Genomic DNA, 19,159 nt, shown 5'->3' with positions numbered 1-19,159 from the left:
AAATCTTCCAAATTTCGTACACATGGAAACATACATGCACTCTCTGTAACAAAGTGATGCAGGAAGAAATCCCAAATGAGCGATTTGTGTATATTTCCATACCAAATTGTGAGAGCATTCCATTTCAGCAACTTGTACAAAATGCAGACCATGGCAGATTATGTAGTATTTGCAATTCAGACAATCGCTCTACCTTACTGATACAATCACATAGTGCCTACATAATACTTCTGCTTCTATGTTATAATGCAGATGGCACCAAAAACAACTGCAAACTAACTGGATTTACACAAGGTCAAGTGTTACTTGGAAAGAAAACCTTTACAACAGTAGGAATAATCTACCATTCAGGAGCTACAACCAATGCAGGTCACTACACTGCATACATTAAAAAGAATTCTGGATGGTTTGAATGTAATGATAGCACCATTACTCTAAAGCAGAGGTTGCCAGCTAACCTAACAAATGCGTATTTGATGTTCTTGAAGCCAAACTTTACGAAATAATGTGTACTTCAAAATTGTCAACAAAGTATGTGAAAGACTACAACCAGTTAGAATACGCCCACAGGTATCTAACTACCCAAGAGGATGGAAGAATGACACAAATGATTATCACAGATCGTTGGAAACAAAAGCACAGGTAGAATACGCTTATAGGTATCTAAGTGTTGTTACAAATCGTCAGGAAGACAACAAAGAAAACATTAATGGGAAAGATGAAGGAAACAGGATGTAACAACGACACAAATGAATGAGTATCAAAAATCTGTAGGAACAAATGCACAGTTAGAATACGCCTACAGGTATCTAACTGTTGTTAAAAATGGGCAGGAAGGCAACAAACATAACATTGATCAGAAAAAAGAAAAAAACACTGAAAGGAAAAAATGAAGTACTTAGTTGCATAAGAAATGAAGGTTTTTTTAAATCCGAGAAGGATTTTTTTCCCAGACCCAAAGATTTGAAAAGCAAACACAGAAACTGAGCGCAATGCACAGTGCACTGGTTTGTAAACTAAATATGAGGGTCTGAAAAAAAAAAGTTAACTGTCTACTATGCAATGTGGTAAATGTGGAAAAACTGCAAACATTAACACACCTTTTTCTTTCATCACAGAAATGGACAAAGTGATGCTTCCGCCAAGTACGTACTTAAAAAAAGTTTATCGATTCTGAACAAAGTAAGGAGTAAGTATATTGGCAGGCATTTTCTACACTTTGGAATCTACTCGTCTAATCTATGGTAGCAATATGCTGCAGTGCCGGTAGGCTGGCCTTTTATCAGCGGTGAGTAAGCTATCACCTACGCCTTACAACCAAGTTTCAAGGAGTACAGTTCCTATCCACAACCATCGCTGCATATGTAAAACATGGTCCTTGTAAATAAGATGCTTATAAATTTACTTTTCGGGCCATCGTCTCCAGCCATTAAGTGAAGGAACTAGGGCATCAACACAACGACCACAATCCACCACACCCATATTAACTTGTAACTCCACTGCTTATGACTTCAGTCTTGCGTGCATGAGCTTTAGCCATGCACCCAAGAGTGCAGGGTCTCCCCACAACCACCTTGGTGATGTGTGGTAGTGGGGGTTATTCTATAGGTGTGATATCCTTCAGTACCTCTGCCCAGAGGCTTCCCTCCTAGGTGTATGTCTGTAGATCTCACATGGAATGGGAGTGCAGTGTCTTCCAAATCTAGTACTTACCACTTTGTTCTTGGTTGCATGGCCTTCGGCCATGCACCCATGACTGCACACCTTCCCCACAACTTGTCAATCAAAATGCAACACTGCGGGTGTGTGCATGGGTGGCACATGTGGTGGTGGTTGTGGCCAGGGCCTACAGTCTTGTAAGTAAGGCCTTCGGCCGACGGGCATGCATCCGAGACGCTAGGCCCTGGCCACAACCACCGTAGCATGTGTGCACCCAAGAGTGCAGATTCTCCCCACAACCACCACTTTGTTCTTGGGTGCATGGCCTTTGGCCATGCACCCAACACTGCACGCACTCCCACCAACTTGCCAATAAAAATGCAACACAAGGGGTGTATGCATGGGTGCCACATGCGGCGGTGGTTGTGGACAGGGCCTACAGTCTTGGAAGTAAGGCCTTCGGCCTTGGGCCGACGGCCATGCATCAAAGACTCTAGACCCTGGCCACAACCACCGTAGCATGTGCCAACCATGGCAGCGTACTAATGAATGTAATAATAGCCATCGGAAACAGTAAAGCATGTGTCCTTACAAATCTAACGACTCCCCCGTGCACTGCACAGGCTGAAATACTGGCCTTATTGGACCCCTCATTTTCTGTGTGTACAAGGAGGCCACAGAACATACCTCATAAAGTAGGTACAAGTGTACTATTGGGTGCAAGGCCTTCGACCCTGCACCCAAGAATGCAGATTCTCCCCACATCCAACACTTTGTTCTTGGGTGCATGGCCTTTGGCCATGCACCCAACACTGCACACACTCCCCACAACTTGCCAATAAAAATGCAACACAAGGGGTGTATGCATGGGTGCCACATGCGGCGGTGGTTGTGGACAGGGCCTACAGTCTTGGAAGTAAGGCCTTCGGCCTTGGGCCGATGGCCATGCATCCAAGATTCTAGACCCTGGCCACAACCACCTTAGCATGTGCCAACTATGGCAGCGTACTAATGAATGTAATAATAGCCATCGGAAACAGTAAAGTATGTGTCCTTACAAATCTAACGACTCCCCCGTGCACTGCACAGGCTGAAATACTGGCCTTATTGGACCCCTCATTTTCTGTGTGTACAAGGAGGCCACAGAACATACCTCATAAGGTAGGTACAAGTGTATTATTGGGTGCATGGCCTTCGGCCCTGCACCCAAGAGTGCAGGATCTCCCCAAAACCACCTCTTTGTTTGTGGAACAACAACATTCTGAAGACGAGTTCACATAGACGGTTCTGGTACAGACAAAGGGTACTAATAAAAATGAAACCATGTTATATTGGGAATACAAACAAGATTTTTCTCACAAAGTCATATTACAGGTATTAATGAAAGTGTGTATAGGTGGGCAGCACTCATTTTTTTCCATCGATAGAGCTATTTTTGCATTTTCGACATAAACAATGGTGCGCTCTCTCAACGTAGAATGCAGTCCATTCTTTAACTTTCATTATTCATCCTTAGTCTGTTTTTCTTGCTGCTGTAAGTATGATCACGTGTCAGTTTGGTTTTGTTACCACATGTTGCAGTGTTCGCACAATGCTAGTGGTATGTGCATATGCAGTGAATCTACTGAATCTACTCGCTCCTGGATACAAACTTTTCAGGGCCTCTGTGTTGACCTTACTCGTATGGTTTTTCACACAAGCACACGTAGATGGGCAGGACGGGCACTCACAATTGAAGTGATTATGCTAAACCACTTGCCCTTGTACCGGCAATAATGACCCAATTTTTCTCCTTCCATAGGTTCATGGGAAAGAGCAACATGCTCTGCGTTTCTCATTCAGGCGTGTGGTGAAGTCAGACTCCGCTTTTCTAAGACGGTCTGATAGGAACTTTCACCTGTTAAAAAATACACAGATAGATTGGCATTGACATTTCATGCACTTGTATGCCAGCTATTCCTTTGTGCATCCCTGACTGGTATTTACTACATTTTGTATAGATTGTGTGTTCAAACGAGTGTGCCTAAACACTAGTTCTTCATAAAGAGTGCAGGAAATCAGCAGTGCGGGACGAGTTCCCTTCCTCTAACATTAAAGAGGTTAGGCATTTTTCGAAAGTTTCTTTTAAACTGGTGGTGGCAATAGGCAGCATTTGCTGGTTCCCACTGGAGAGAAGCTCTTGTGTATGTTCGCTAGCACTGAGATTCCATGAATGTTACCCCAGATGGGTCTAATCAACAGATAAACATTCAATATAAAATGATGTTGTTTATTGTTACAATTTCTTTTTTCAAAAAAATGTATGTTGGAAGATTATTCTTCCACGCTTCCAGACGATAAATACAATTAGAAGGTTTTTTTTGTATCACAGAAAGGCCAAGAAGCACTCCACTCCTAGAATGGGATATTTATGGTAACAAAAGAACACAAGCCACCATATAACCGCCTCTGAAGAATGTTCGTAATAATTTTAGGGACAGAAACATGTTGGGCATAGAACCTGCAAGCAATCGGCGTTTGCAGGGCTTGGGTTGTGTTTTGGCTGTTTTTCACAAAAGACTGTTTTTTTTAAAATCTATTATATTGTTTTTTTGTTTGTGGCACTAAGTATTTTGTGGTAAAAAAATTATTATTTTTCCCAGCTGTCACTTGGTGATGGGACATTCGTGTTATTGTAAATTTCATTATTTGGTATGAGTATTTGTTCTGTATTGTGCGTGGTTATTCTTGGTTGAGGTCCATGTAGTATACTTTACATGCATGCATAATTGTACGTCTTCGTGCATTCATTTGCATTTTTATACATTTGGTAAGAATGAAGTATATATTTTGATTAACATTTGTAATATATATTTTTGCAGATGGATAGTCTGGAAGTGATTTATTGTGTAAAGAACATAATCTACAGGAACGGATTCCTTTGTTATGTGTGTAGTTCTGTGCCGCCAGGGATGATGCAAGGCAATTAACATTTGTCTGGACATTCAAGCAAAGATTGTTGACATGCCTTTCGATGGTGAGGCTCTCTTCAGAAAAAGGCAGACAATTCCGTCCTTGCCATCAAGACTGACACAGACACTGCTTGGTCTTCGGGTACTGTGATGAATCTGATGGAATTATCACTGATTTTCTAGCGGTGACCTCCTCCCACATGTCCAGGGATAGCAGCCGCTACTTGATCCTGACGGTTGGTGGCGGCTAAACAAGCGAGGATCACATGGGGGAGACGTCATAGCTTCATCGGATGATACAGAGTATGCCCCATTTTCTCCTGAAAATACCCCTCCCATATCTAATACCCTCATAGCCCATTGTTATATGCCCACTCCTCCCATGAAGAATAGGGAAACCACTCTCTCCAATTCCATCTACCATCCATCCAAGAATCATTTACCATTTAAGACTACTACTAGAAATGTCTATTCAATTCTTTTGAACCAATTCCAAAACCTGGAAGTACTGGGACAAAGACGAAAAAGAAACAAGCAAAGCAGAATGAAAAAAGCCCCAGGCACAGTGAGTTTTCTAGTGTTTATTCATACGCATCTATGCCCGGGAAGTTTAAAAGGCAAGTGAAGCAGGACATCAATGTGTGCTGCTGGTGGGAGAGAACTACGTCTCTCTGTGAGGTTGGGCATACCAAAGGGCGTGGTGGGCCCAGGCACCTCACCAGCGAAGAAGGGGAAGGCTGTAGAGCAAGGAAAACATGCTGAGGGACTCCTGGACGTTTACAGGTTATCAAGAGCAGCGCTTTCCTTACCGGATCCTGGAGCGAAGTGGAAGCTGCGAGACCCGAAAAACCAGGCAAATGCAGCCGCAAGAAGGAAGCGGATGAAAGTACTTCGGTTGACTGCAGGAGCATACAGCAACACCAACGAACGCCGGTGAGTCTTCCCAGAGGGCGTGGGGAGCCTGGGGCATGTAGGCGGGTATGCCAAATGCAAGTGAATGAACAACAAGCAGGCGAGAGAGGAAGAGGGAATGTATGTGACATTAAAATGGGAAACAAATTGAAAATAAAACCCTTGCAAGCAGATAGGTTCAAATTGTGCAAACGTAGGAAATCCCAGGACCGGATTATATATCCGCAAGACATATTTGCGAACAAAGTGTGTGTGTGACTCTGGAAAAGGGCAGAGATCCCCTGTGAATATAAGAAAGTCCTGGCAGGAGAGTACACCAGGTAACCATCACAAGAATGTTAACCTAAGAAGTCCTGCAGGGGAGAATACCAGGTAATGAGAAGTGTATTTTTCAAAACCATGTGGAGTAAACTCCCACCAAACTCTTTCACAATAATTAACAATAATGATCTTTTTCTCTGGTTCAACAAACAAAATCCCACCAAATTTAACATCACCATTATTCATAGATGGTATTCAGCTGGTATTAAATTTGTTAAACAATTATACCATAGCTCCGAACCAATTCCCTTCTCACAATTAAGTGCACAATTCCAACTACTATCTTCAGATCTTCCATTTTACACGTGTCTTATCAATTCTATTATTAAACTGAAGTCCACTGTTTATCAGAAAGTTCCCACCCCATATCTTAATTTTTTGATTAGCAATCCAGTTACTAATGTCTCCAAATTCTATGCTTTCCTGCGAGATCCTCCTTCTGCTTCCCCACTTAATGCTAATAACGAAGGCAATGGGAAACTGAGTGGGGCCTAAAACCTACTCCTGAGCATTGGAACAAAATTTGGAATTGATGTCACTCAATTTCTATTGCCACCAATGTTACTCAAACCCGTTTTTTATCTTTCATGCTTTCCTCACTCCAACCCACATTGCCAAAGTCATCGACAATGCAACTGATAATTGCTGGTCTTGTGCGCAACCCAATGCTGATTTCATACATTTAATTTTTCATTGTAAATATGTACATACCTTTTGGACTTTGATTTGGTCTCAACTACAAACTATTTTTAATTTATCAGAACCCTTAACACTTGCCAACCTAATGATTGGAACTATTGTTAATCCTGACATCAGTTGCATTGAATCTCCGCCGCTATTTAATTTGTTCATTTGTATTGCTTTTAAGAATATTTCTTTTAATTGGAAAAATACAGCCAATTTATTGTATGTTTGGTGAATTGCATTTTCTCCATACTCCGGATCGATAAATGCTATGCCTCTTCTTTTGATGTTATGCACAAGTTTAACAAAACATTTAATTTATTTAATCAATATCTTAATTCTCAAAATTAGTTTTTAATTGCATATTGATATTATATCGTTATTTTCTCTCCTTCCCTCGTGTGTCCTCTCATGTCCTTTTGGTCTTTGATTTTCCCCTGTATTCGTCTCCCATTTATTGACTTGGATTTAAATAACGCTTATTGACTCTCTGTTTTACTCGGTTCTGACATGTTCTTTGAATATTTGATGTACCTTTCTTAGATCACCGATTTGTTGTTCATCATTATGTTCTTATTTAAAATTAATAACATTATTAAACTGGAGAACTGTGTTCGATAAAAGTGAAGGATTGTGTTGTTCAACCAACTGGTCCTGAGAGGAACATCAGGTCATGGAAAGGATTGTATGAACCAGATTTTCAAAAGAGATAATAATTGCAAGGTCAAGACACGTTTTTTACTTCAACATTGGTGTGGGCCAAGTAAGGCATAAGGAACTGTTGAATGTGAACTTCAGATATATTGTTGTGAGCCAAGAAAGGCACAAGGAACTGTTGAACCTGAATCTTCAGAGAACCGAGACGAATCCAGGGGATGGGAACCATCCTCTGGAGCAAGAACCTATATGCAGAAATGTTATGTTGAAAGCCAGTTATTCTTTTTTTTTTGTGATATCTTTCCCAAAAATTCCATGGTTAAAGACATTTCCCGTTTCACCTAGAAGTTTAGTTTTAGTGTGAGGGTCTGAATAAAACTTTGGACACAGGACTGTTTTCATTTTGCACATTCTGACTCCGACTAATCCTTAGTTTTTGGTTCAGGTAGTGAAATTCCTTTTAGAGCGAGTAGGGTCAGAGAGGAATTTTCCCAACCCTTTTTTATTTTCAATAAGTCTTTTACCAAAAATGTGGCTAACTTGTGTCAGAGTTTGATTTCTGACTCCTCACAGTACCTAACTGCAGCGCTGACAGTCCTTTTTGTTACGGAAAATCATATTTTTCCAGGTCCTTCCGTGACTACAGGCCGACCTGTAGATCACAATCTTATCGCTCAAGCACCTATGCCACCAGAGATAATTTCAAAGGAAAATCTCAGTCCTACAGGGACAGCCAGCGACACTGTGGTTCCACCCAGGCAAGGGCATGGGTCCACCCCACCACTTCAATACCCCAGTGGGAGGGCGTCTTGTTTCATCGACTAGTGGCATGACATCACCATGGACAAGTGGGTGCTCTCCTTACTCCGACACAGCCACACTCTGGAATTCCTGCAACAACTGTCCAACATTCCACCCTACACAAGGTTGGAGAGCCATCTTTCAGTGCTACTGTGCAAAATCCATGTGCTCCTTTCCAAAAGAGCTGTAGAGCGCTTCCCCCGCTCACACTGGAGTTCAGGCATTTACTCAAGGTACTTCCTTGTACAGAAAAAATCATATGGTTGGTGACCGATTTTGCATCTTCAGCACTTAAACAAGTTCATTCAATACCAGACTTTCAATATGGTCACACTGAAACACATCCTCTGTCAACTGCAACAAGGGGATTTGTTGTCATCACTGGACTTGGTGGACCCATACTTTCACGTGCTTATTCATTGCTGCCACAGAAAATTTCTGAGGACTACTGTGGTGGTACTGCAATATTTGTTCAAGATCCTAACCTTCTGCCTAAAATCAACTGCAAGGGTATGCCTCAAAATGCCCAGCTCCTGCAGCAGCGCACCTCTGTCGTTCAGGGGTCCATGTGCGCCCATACTTCGATAATTGGTTGGTCACGGCCTCGTCCCTTTCGCAAGCTCTCGAACACCCTGAAGCAACGATAAGCTGTTTATCCACACTGGGATTCTCCATCAATTGCAGCAAATCTTGCTTGGTTCCTTCTCAGTAAATACTACTCCTGGGAGCACAGCTGAAAACTATGCCGGCCGACAGGTTCAAGTCTTGCCAAACCAAACCTTCTCTCAAAAAAGCAGGTTAAGACCGTGCACAGCCTGAAGTTCCTCTTGAGCATGATGTCCTCCTCCATCGCTCTATTACAGGGCTTCCGGATTCAGATGAGGCCTATTCAGGAGTTCCTAGACACCCGTTGGAAACAAGTCTTCCAAGACTAGGGCGACAAAGTGTTCCTTACACAACCCTTCTACGATGTCCTGCACTGATGGTCAGTACTCGCTAACCTCAGTGGGAGTGCCTTTTCAACCGCCACTCCATCAGATCACAGTCTTGACTGATGCATCCATGGAGGGCTGGGAAGCCCACACTGGCAGCTGCCAGTCCAGAGGCCTTTGGTAACAGAATGAGAAATTGTTACACATCCACATCCTGGAAATTAGAGTGGTGTTCTGGGCACTGAAGTCCCTTCTCCTCCATCTGCAGTGGAAGGTTGTTTGGATGTTCACAGACAGCGTGACCACCATGTTTTACATATGAAAACAGGGTGGCATCTGATTGCCTGTTCTCTGAGAGCTATTGAAATGGGCCCTGGCACATGGGATGTTCCTGTCCATCTCATCTGCTGGGCATACACCATTCGGTGGCCGGCTCCATCAGCATGTAACTATGCTCCTGCCACGAGTGGTACTCCTCCACAATCAAGTTCTGCACATCTTCCAAACATGGGGTGTTCCGTAGATGGATCTATTCGCCACTAAGGAAAACACAAAATGCTGTGCATTCCCCAGCAGATTCCCCCAAGCCGGAAGCCTGGGAGCTGTCTTCATGTTCCCGTGGACCAACAAGTTTTTTACGCATTCCCTCTGTTTCCACTCATTCCGAGATTCCTCCATGCTTTCAGACAACATCAGTGCAAACTGATCTTAGTGCCCCCCGGCCTGGCCAGGACAGTTCTGGTTCTCGGACCTCCTTATTCTCTCATCGGCACCTCTGTCTTCTCCCCTGGGACAAGGGAGTGGTCCTACACCACGGCTTGACTTCACTCAATCTGACGGCCCACCTCCTACTTCCCTAGAATTCTGACACGTCCCCATGCCTCAGGACTGAGGGACATTCTTGGTAAGGCTTGTGCGCCTTCTACAGTCTCTTGCTATAATAGCAAGTGTTTCACGATTTGGTGTACCACCAGTAATGTTGATCCCTTCAGCTTCCAGGCTAAAGACAGTCTGCCTTACCTACTGTCATTGGCCTGCACTGGTCTTGCAAAAGTCTATCAAGCTGTGATTTCAAAGTTTGCTTGCACCTCTAGCACGCCTTCGTTATGGTCTTACTGACTTATCAAGTAATTCCTCAAGGGCCTCTTTTGTGCCTTAATGCCGGCACTGGCTCCTGCTTGGGAGTTGAATGTTGTTATTTCCAAGTCAAAAGGGCCCAGATTTGAACCCTTACACAAAGCGTGCATTGCATTTCTATTGTGAAAGACTGCCTTCTTGGTCGCCATCTCCTCTGCCAGAGCAGTGGGATAGATCCAAACTTTATCCTGCAAGACACCCTATCTTGTGTTTCACAAGTCCAAGAGCCTTCTACAAACAAATCCCGCCTTCATGCCCAAGGTGCCTTTGTCATTCCATCTCAATGCTTCTTTCGCTCTCCTTCAGCTCTGGCGGAACGCTCCCTACATTCCTTGGATGTTATGCAGGCTTTAAAGTATTATGTTGCCCGTACCGCAAATCATCTCAGTTGTTAGTGATGCCCGACGGCTCTGGGCAAGGGGCTGTTTTAAGTCCTCCATCTCCCGATGGCTGTCTGCTTGCATTTCATACTGTCATCACTTCCCCCACTGCCTTCCTCTCCAGTGCCCCACTGGTGGACATCTGCAGGGCGGCTACATGGAGGTCTGTTCACACCTTCACGTGATTTTACAGCATCAACAGACTCCATGGAGATATCTAGGGTCAGACAAGGAGTGCTCCATCATCTGTTTACATAAGGTAAGTTTTTCCTGAAGGTGAGACCATTCTGCATTGTATGGATATGTGTATACTGCTTTGTATTCTATTCAAAGAGCATGGAATCTATGAAAGATCCAATGCTGGATAAGGAATAAGCTACTTACCGATAACTCCTTTTCTCCAACATTGGTATCTTTCATAGATTCATGTGCAACCATCATACCTACCTTGCATGTGGCTGTTCTTGGCACTTTCAAGTGCGATATGCAAATCTGAATATGTCCTCCAGGGGTGGAGCTAAGGGAGACACTGCCTACTGGCTAATGGGTTAAATGACCCAAAACAACTCAAGAGATCACTAAAGTGACTGCCGGTTTTCAAATTCAAATGAAAACTGCTTTAATGTTACCAAGAATTTCCTGCCTAATGAGGGGGAATATTCAAATAGCATGTGAATCTATGAAAGATATCAATACTGGAGAACAAGAGTTACAGGTAAGAACCCTATTCCTTATTATTTATAGGATATAACACCCTCTGTGTCCTCATCTTACTTGATCTCTCTTCTGCCTTTGACACAGTCAACCATGCCATCCTGCTCAACCGACTCTGTGATAACCTGGGAATCACCGGTCAGGCCTTGGTGTGGCTGACTTCTTTCCTCTCTGATCGACCCTCCCAGGTCCAACTTGGGTCCTTCCTCTCCTCTATCTTTTTCTCTACCTGTGGTGTCCCCAGGGGTCTAAACTCTCTCCCTGGCTGTTCAACCAATACCTTCCACTTCTTGCCCACCATATTGCCGCTCTCTGCCCCACCTTTCAGCTCATTTTCAGGCTACCTTCAGCCACCTTCTCTCATCTCTGACTTTCTGTCTGCTATGCAGGAGTGGTGTACCGCCAGTGACCTCTGCCTCAATGCCAGTAAGACTGAGATTCTCCTAATCGGCACACCTGCTCCCTCCTTTCCTGTCACTCTCTGGCTGGCCTCTCTTGGCCCTCTTCCTGCTCCCACCTGCAAGGCTAAAAACCTTGGGGTCATCTTCGACTCCACACTCTCCTTCTCTCCTCACATTTCCGACGTCTCTAAGAAATCACACTACCAGCTGCACCTCCTCTGAGGTATTCTTCCTTTCCTCTCCTTCCCCCAGAAGCTCACTGTCTCCAGAGCTCTGGTTCTCTCTAGGCTGGTCTATATACCGGCCTCTTCCTAAATCTGCCTGCTTCTACTCTCCGCCCTCTGCAACTCATCCAGAACAGGACTGCGAGACTTGTCCTTGGCCTCAAGCCCAGGGATCGTATCTCTCCAGGCCTGAAATCTCTGCACTGGCTCCCAGTGGCTGCGAGGATTAAGTTCAAAACCCTCTGCATTGTCCACAAGACCTTCTGGGGACTGGGGCCGCAATCCCTTAAACTCTCTCTTCCTTAATATCTTCCTTCTCGAGCTCTTCGCTCATCTGCCTCCAACTCCCTCAGGGTCAGTCGCTTCTCCAAGCAACGAGTTGGTGGTAGATCTTTCTTCGGCTGGGGCCTCCCTTTGGAACAGCCTCCCTGCCTCCTTGAAACTTGAGGAGAGCGATCTCCGGTCCTGGAAGCACCTCAAAACCTTCCTCTTTGCTTCTGTTTTCTCTCTTCCTCTCCCCTGCTGAACTTCGGCTGAAACTGCACGTAACTGCACAGGTTACCTGGCCACCCTCTGATCTTGGGCCCAGGCCCCCTCCTGCGCCAGTTGCACACCTGCACTGCCTCCCTGGCAACCCCACGCACTCGGGGACTGTTTTCTGTATCCCTACAGTCCCCTACCAGCACTTGAAACCTGATCTCTGAACCTACCCTTGCAATTGCCACCAGCTGGTCGTACTTTTACTTATTGCTTATTTTGTCTATTTTATTTTTATGTATTCTATTTTCCCTGTACTGCACTGTCCCCTCCCCCCACACTGCTCCCCTTCCCCCTGTCCCCTGCACTTGCGTGATCTGAATGACACCTGGCCTAGTAAGATCGTTGTCTCTGTCTTCCCTCTGTTCCCACTCCCTTGCCTCGTCGTGCCTTGAAACACTTGTGTATAGGCGCGTTATAAATGCCATAACATATCATATTAGCGAGTTGAACACATCTCCGGATGTAGCCATGCAGCAGACTTCCACTCATGGTCATCTAAATGCTGCTTTTCCCATGACTATCAAAACAGTGGTAGAGGCGTTGGGAGTTGGACCACCCTTCAAGTTGATTCATTATAACCAAACAGATATTTTGGACAAAGGTCTGCAAAAGGATAACAGCCCTGCCATTAAATGTGTCCAAAGCAGATTGGTTTGTTTAATTGTGGTTGACTCCTTGCTGGCCAATTCACTTGGAATTGACCAAGAAGTACAAACCGGCGCGTTCTAACCCAGTTTTCTTGTCGGGGATCTGGCCCCAGAGAGGCTAGTGGTGCCAGCCGCTATGGTCAATGTTAAGTTCTCCACCTCTTTTCCAACCTTGCAACCGAACAGACAATTAAGACGATAGGTGCAGCCAGCATTGTTTCGGGAGGATAGCTTAAGGGCAACACCCTCGCCTTGGAGGCAAGACGACACGGAGCAACACAGGTTCGATCCCCGGGTCCGTGTTTAGAAACCTCTGGGTATTAAGCACGATATAAATAACCAATTACAGTACATTTTTACACATCAGGCAGTATGGCGCTTGTGCTCTCCTATCCTGGGATCTGTCATCTGAGGCTGCTCTCTGTTTCCTGAAGGGGAAATCGGAGGTTGCTTTTTGGTCATGGTCGTCGATAGCAAGGCATGCCAGTCCTTTCAATCCTGTCTAGACGTGGCAAACTGCCTAAGAAAGGACACATTCAGGATGGTAACGTTGAAGCAAATCTTTCAGAACGCAATGCGTTCTAATGAATTAATTAGCACATTTTTGGTGCATTTCAGAAAAGGCCATGGTATAGAATAAACTAATAAAAACATATAACTTTGTGTTTGGGGTCTTTAGATGGAAGGAAGGACTATTGGAACAGTGACTCTGAATCTTGTAAATAGCTAAACACAAGCATTGCACAAGAATAAGGAACATAAAAGACCTGCCACCAAGGTCATTTCATATTTTTGTGTCATCCTTGACATGCTAGCACTGCGTCACCACAACTCGGTAACTAATGGTAGCTCTTGTTATTTTTAAACTGGTGAATAACAATTCAAAAACTTAAAGAAGACGTCCTCTGCGTAACTTAACCAGCTAATTATACCCAAGATAGATATTCTCTGCATTTATAGTAATAAGCATCATTTCAGGTAGTTGACTGTCACCTACAGACTTCTACAACAAGGATTGAATTATGAATCCAGAGTGTGCGATAAAATGAGAAAGATTAAGGATGGAAACTTTCACCTACCCATTAGAATACGCCTTTGAACTAATTAATGTGCATGTTGGTAAAGAGTTCTACCCCTGATGACGGTTATACAATAAGGGGTTATGAACTTAAACATGTCAATTGTTTTATAATGATGTGTACTAAGAATACATCCTTGGGCTAATAACATTGACTTTGATTACTGATTTGTTGATGACGTAGTACGAAAGTTAAAATTAACATAGGAGTTACACAATGTTGTGTGTAGGAAGAAAATTCGATTTTTTTGTTGATATTTTTCTAATGAATGTATGATATGAGCATATGTGTTGAAAATAAGTTTATACATTTTTGTACATACCAAATTTAATAAAGGCTTTTGATACTAAAGTCTGCATGAGTAATAGAAATCTGCGTTGACGTTCCCATGGTAAGCCTTGTATAGTGGAGTGCTTTCGATGTTCCGGACATACCTATTGTGACTGTGGTGTTTATCCCAGTGTCTTCTTTTAGTATTTTAGCAAATCTTCCAGGAATTCTAGGGTCAGGACCGGTTGATGTCCATGAACCTTCAGGACGCTTATTTCCATGTCCCGATTAATCCCAAACTTTGGAAGTTCCTGATGTTCATGAAAGTGCCCAATACCAGTTGAAAGTGCTCCTTTCGGGCTGACCTCCGCCCGAGTGTTATCACCAAGTTGATGGCAGTGGTGGCGGCTCTTTTGATTCATGTTTTTCCATACGTGGACGACTGGCTCATCAGGGATCGTTTGCTGGAGCAAGACACTTGCCTGCTACAGCACAAGTCGTGATTTTCCCTGCATTTAAAACTCAACATGAACCTCTTTTGTAGATGCTGCAGTTAACTGTGGGAGTGGGCGTAAGCTACAATGACTCCTTATGGGAATTTAGACTAACGTGCCATGCACACCCTTAGCACTTAAATACGGGCGCTTTGCAAGGCACAGTGCAGACTGAGAGGGTGCCAGCCATTGATCTATTCTGTTATGTAGAAGCCCCCATCTCATTTTTAGAGGTGGCTAAGTGACTGTGTCGAGGCTTTCGTAGTTTTGCCCTTCTCAGAGCAATGGCACTGCTTAGAAGTTTGACATCTTGAGTCTATGAGCAAGTTTGGTTGGTCATGTGGCATAATGTGAGAGAAGGCTATTTGTCCATTTGCTGCCACTTTTGCTGTGACTCCAGGTTATGGATAGTTATCCGAGATAAGGCAAGCCTCTAAATATGTAATATGTGCAACAACTGCCAGAAAGGGGAAGAGGTATTATAATGAACATACACATTGGGAACCATTTTACAATCTTGCATTTAGCAAGTTCCTATTTGTTAAGAGTGCCGAATGCAAGAAATAATGATATTTATGCACGGCAGGGGGGACCCTATTTTGTTGTATTGAAAGGATTGATCGAATGGTTGCCCCCTGTTGATGTTTCTCTGCAGCGGATTACCTGGCCCAGGCGCTTGATTCGCTCTGCAAGGACCTGAAGAGCGATGAAGGGAAAAGCCTGTTTTTAGAGTATGGTGCAGTGGGCATTCTTACCAGCCACCTCCGGCCTGCCAGTAAAGGACTGCTGTCCAGCGCGCTTGATGTTTTACTGCAGCTTACCACCGAATCAAGTAAGTTGTGACATTCGAAGCTTAGCCCCTAGGAAGAAGCCCGCTAACCATCCCCTCTCAGTCCTGCGCTGTCATTGCAATGCATGCTTGCTTATTAGAACGGCGCTTCCAGTGTTCACATTTGGCATGCATTGCATGCTACTCCAGTGAACGAGTTATTTAGTTTGCTTAAGGTTGTGTAGACCGCCATGCAATTGTGCAGTGTACTTTTTTTATATATAGGATGATATATAGGATGCCCACTTGGTGCTTGGAACGCAATGTGTGTCCGCGGAATGCGTCTTCAGCAGATACTGTGTAGTACTGACAATATGTTCTTGCCTTAAGAACTTTAGAAGATGTTGCAAATGCAAGCTACTTATCCACTCTGTGTGTGTGTGTGTGTGTGTGTGTGATGTGTGTCCTGTGTTTGTTCATCTTAGTCATGTATGACCTCTGACTCTTGCCTTGCCTCTTTTGCAATATTGAATGCAAAGCTACGAGTGGGCTGCACGGTACATATGGGGACTTATATGTTTTAACAGTCTATAGCAGGGGAACAGCCAGCCATACATACACAAAGTAACTTGCCGCCGCCATCCATTTACCACCAAACTCGTAATGAGGCCCGGGAACAGCTGTAGCGGCGTGGTTTACTCTGATGAAGTGGCTTGCCCAGAGATCCAAGATCTATGTTTTGCAAAGCCACATATAACAATCGCGTGAAGTGCAATCCATGCACGTGCAAAAAACCCCAATGTGTGCCCTTCCCTTTCAGACCGCAAGATTTGGCCCCCATAACTGATGCAACTAAATTCTTGGACATTTGAAAAGTGGAACTTACTTGAAGCGCCGGTGGTCCAACAATGAGCTATGCAAGAGAAAGGGGGCAACACAGGAGCACTGTGTGCTTGATATGGCAAAGAGCGTATGCAGTGCCATCGTTCTGTTCCGCTGTTTTCCTGGCGGCTATTTTAACGGTGGTCGTTTTCACCATGGTGTTTTCACTACGGCCATTTTTCCCGCCTTTAAAATATATATACATGGTGTGTTTGGGGTGGGATTGGAGGGGAGGGCATTAAAAAGAAATGCGGCAAAAACGTCCACAGTGAAAACAGCACCGTTAAAACGCCAACGGTTAAAATAGCGAGATGAAAACACGGGAAAGATTCTGTTCCCCACACTTTGCAGACTCTTTTGCCACCTACCAACTCCTGATCCTCTCGCAGCACCCTCTACTTCCCCTCTGAGCTTCTTATAGACTGCCCCGGTCAGGTAACCCAATGTAGGGTTAAACACACTACAGCCAGTTTCCATAGCCAGCCGAGCAGCAGCCCCTAGTAGACAGGTCCACTCTGGGTACTGCCTGCATTTTAATTTTGTGAAGGACTCCTCTAACGGCATTTTTGTCGTGTTTCCAAAGTCTTGCTGAACCTTTTGCTGCCTCTTACCTGCTCTTGAACACCCAGCACTCTCTGCTGCCCCTCTATGTGCCTAATAAGCAGTGTGGGGCGCATCACGCACCCATCCTGCCTACAGGTCATGCAGGACCCGAAAGCCACAGTTTTGTCACTGTGTTACCTATGCCCCGCAAAACCACGTGACCTAGACACAGAGAACTCGCTGACCAGTTAAAGAGCATTGCCTTAAAGTGGCTCCACCAGTGTTTTGCACTGCACACCTAGTCCTATATCGGATCTCACTCCAGTGTGTTAGCTTACTGTGAATTCTGCTCCACGTGTCCCTGTGGTGATTTTGCTCCTTCTTCTCCCACTGTGATGTTGTCCCATTTTGACTTTGTTACCCAGAGTCCCAATGTAATTTTGCTTGCTGTGATTGTATTGCGTAGTGTTGTGCTGCGAGTTTGCTCCCGGGTGTGCCACAGTAATGTTGGCTGCTGTGAATGTGCTCCTCACTATCCTGCTGTGATATTTCTCGGAGGTGCCCCATTGTGGTTTTTCTCCCAAGTCTTCAGATCTAATCCATTTTTCTCACTGTAATTCTTGCAGCTGTGATTTTGATCCCTGGTGTTCCACGATGACCTTGCCCAGCTGTGATTGGCTCTTGGGGATTCTCCACTGAGTCCTTTACCCAGAAGTGATTCCACTCCACTGTTGACTTGGCACCCGCTGCTGCCCCCTCCCGTATTTCTTCCCTCACTTTCTCAACCGGGAATCAAGACCAGGTGCTGCACAATACCCAGCTTCTTCCAAACGGCCTGCACCAGTTTAGCACAAAGCTTCCTTGCAGTGGGCCTCTTTCCCCGCTAAGCAAGCCGCCCCCTCGTCTTCAGATCCGCCAGTGCACCAAGAGACCATGCCTCCTGGCCTATACAGCAACAGGGCAATGTCCGATCCAAAAACGCAAAATGCTAGTGTGGGCCGCTTTTTGCCCCATATGGGTCAGTTTGATAAGTTACTTCACCATGCGGCTAGTAGTTTTGACAGTGTTACTGAATACATATTCTTTAAAATGCACAAGTGGCATCACATTTTATCAAAAACCTCCCCGTTGGGCACTTACAATCTGTCACAAAAGGAATGAGTAGCCGTTTGCAACAGTGGGCCTCTCTTTCTTTGGTGCCCTAGACCATTTTATGCCCCAGTTCGACCCTGCATGCAGATGGCGAGAAAGCGCAGTATAAAAAACCCAACAACATTTTATTTTAATTATAGCGCTCCACATGCCCGTAGGCCTCGGGGCACACAAAATACATGGGACATGAACAGTACCAAACAATTAAAAGGTCAGTGCAGGCGTGAGGGAAGGACTGCGCGCAAATGCTCTTCAACCTGGTTTTACAGTGGAATGGGTGAGTCTTGACCAGTTTTTTAAATTTAGACAGTGAGCCTATCAATCTCATTGCTAGTGGAAGGTCGTTCTAGGCTTTTGGTGCCTGAGCATCGTAGCTGGCACCACCAAATCTTACCAATTTTTACCTGGGTTGGACCATTTTTTAATGATCCTCGGACTGCAAGTTGAGGGCCGACTGGTTCACTTTGAGGCGGTCTGTAAGATATGTGGGGCCTGTGGCCGTCCACCATTTGTAGGAGAGTGTCAAGATCTTATGAGTGACCCTGTCAAGATCTTATGAGTGATCCTGTCAAGATCTTATGAGTGATCCTGTGCTTTATTGGCATTCGTGATGTGATCGCGTCTGGATAGGCCATGGATTGCACAGACTCCGCCATTTTGAGTGACTTGAAGAGATTGAATGTTATTTCGCCAGGGGCCTAATATAGATGTTAAATAGCATGGGGGCAAAACAGGAACCCTGTGGGACTCCACAGGTCATGGCGGTTGGAATTCAGTTAGCGCCATCTATCCGTTGCTACTCTGGCTGTGCAGGGCCCCAGGAAGGAGGTGTTCCCTTGAGCTGCTCTGCTGGAACAGCGGGCCTGATCTTTTAATCTGGTCACCAGAAAGGAGTGGTCGACCAGATCAAAGGTCGCTGAGAGATCCAGCAGCATCAGCAAGGCAAGGTGTCCTCTGTCCACAATACTGGTAAGGTTGGACTTTCAGTCCAGCATGGCAGTTTTGGTTCC

The 19,159-nt window shown here is 44.7% G+C and overlaps 1 protein-coding gene across 3 annotated transcripts in view; it reads left to right on the top strand.

The window, feature by feature from the left end:
• CCDC138 (coiled-coil domain containing 138) overlaps nucleotides 1-19,159 on the top strand; it is a 749,637-nt gene that overhangs the window by 624,501 nt on the left and 105,977 nt on the right. Inside the window, exon 14 of one of the 3 annotated variants that reach the window (XM_069636872.1) lies at nucleotides 15,459-15,635. The exons of 1 other annotated variant lie outside the window; for it this stretch is intronic. In XM_069636872.1, the coding sequence (XP_069492973.1) occupies nucleotides 15,459-15,635 (177 nt within the window). Of the gene's footprint in view, nucleotides 1-4,520; nucleotides 4,635-15,458; nucleotides 15,636-19,159 lie in introns of those variants that run through there. One more of the 3 variants, XM_069636874.1, reaches the window with a different exon arrangement.

This window comes from Ambystoma mexicanum, chromosome 7p (assembly GCF_040938575.1).
Source record: "Ambystoma mexicanum isolate Mex_15411 chromosome 7p, UKY_AmexF1_1, whole genome shotgun sequence".
Lineage (NCBI taxonomy): Eukaryota > Metazoa > Chordata > Amphibia > Caudata > Ambystomatidae > Ambystoma > Ambystoma mexicanum.
The sequence above is the reverse complement of the archived record's forward strand: the minus strand, read 5'-3'. Positions and strand labels throughout refer to the sequence as shown.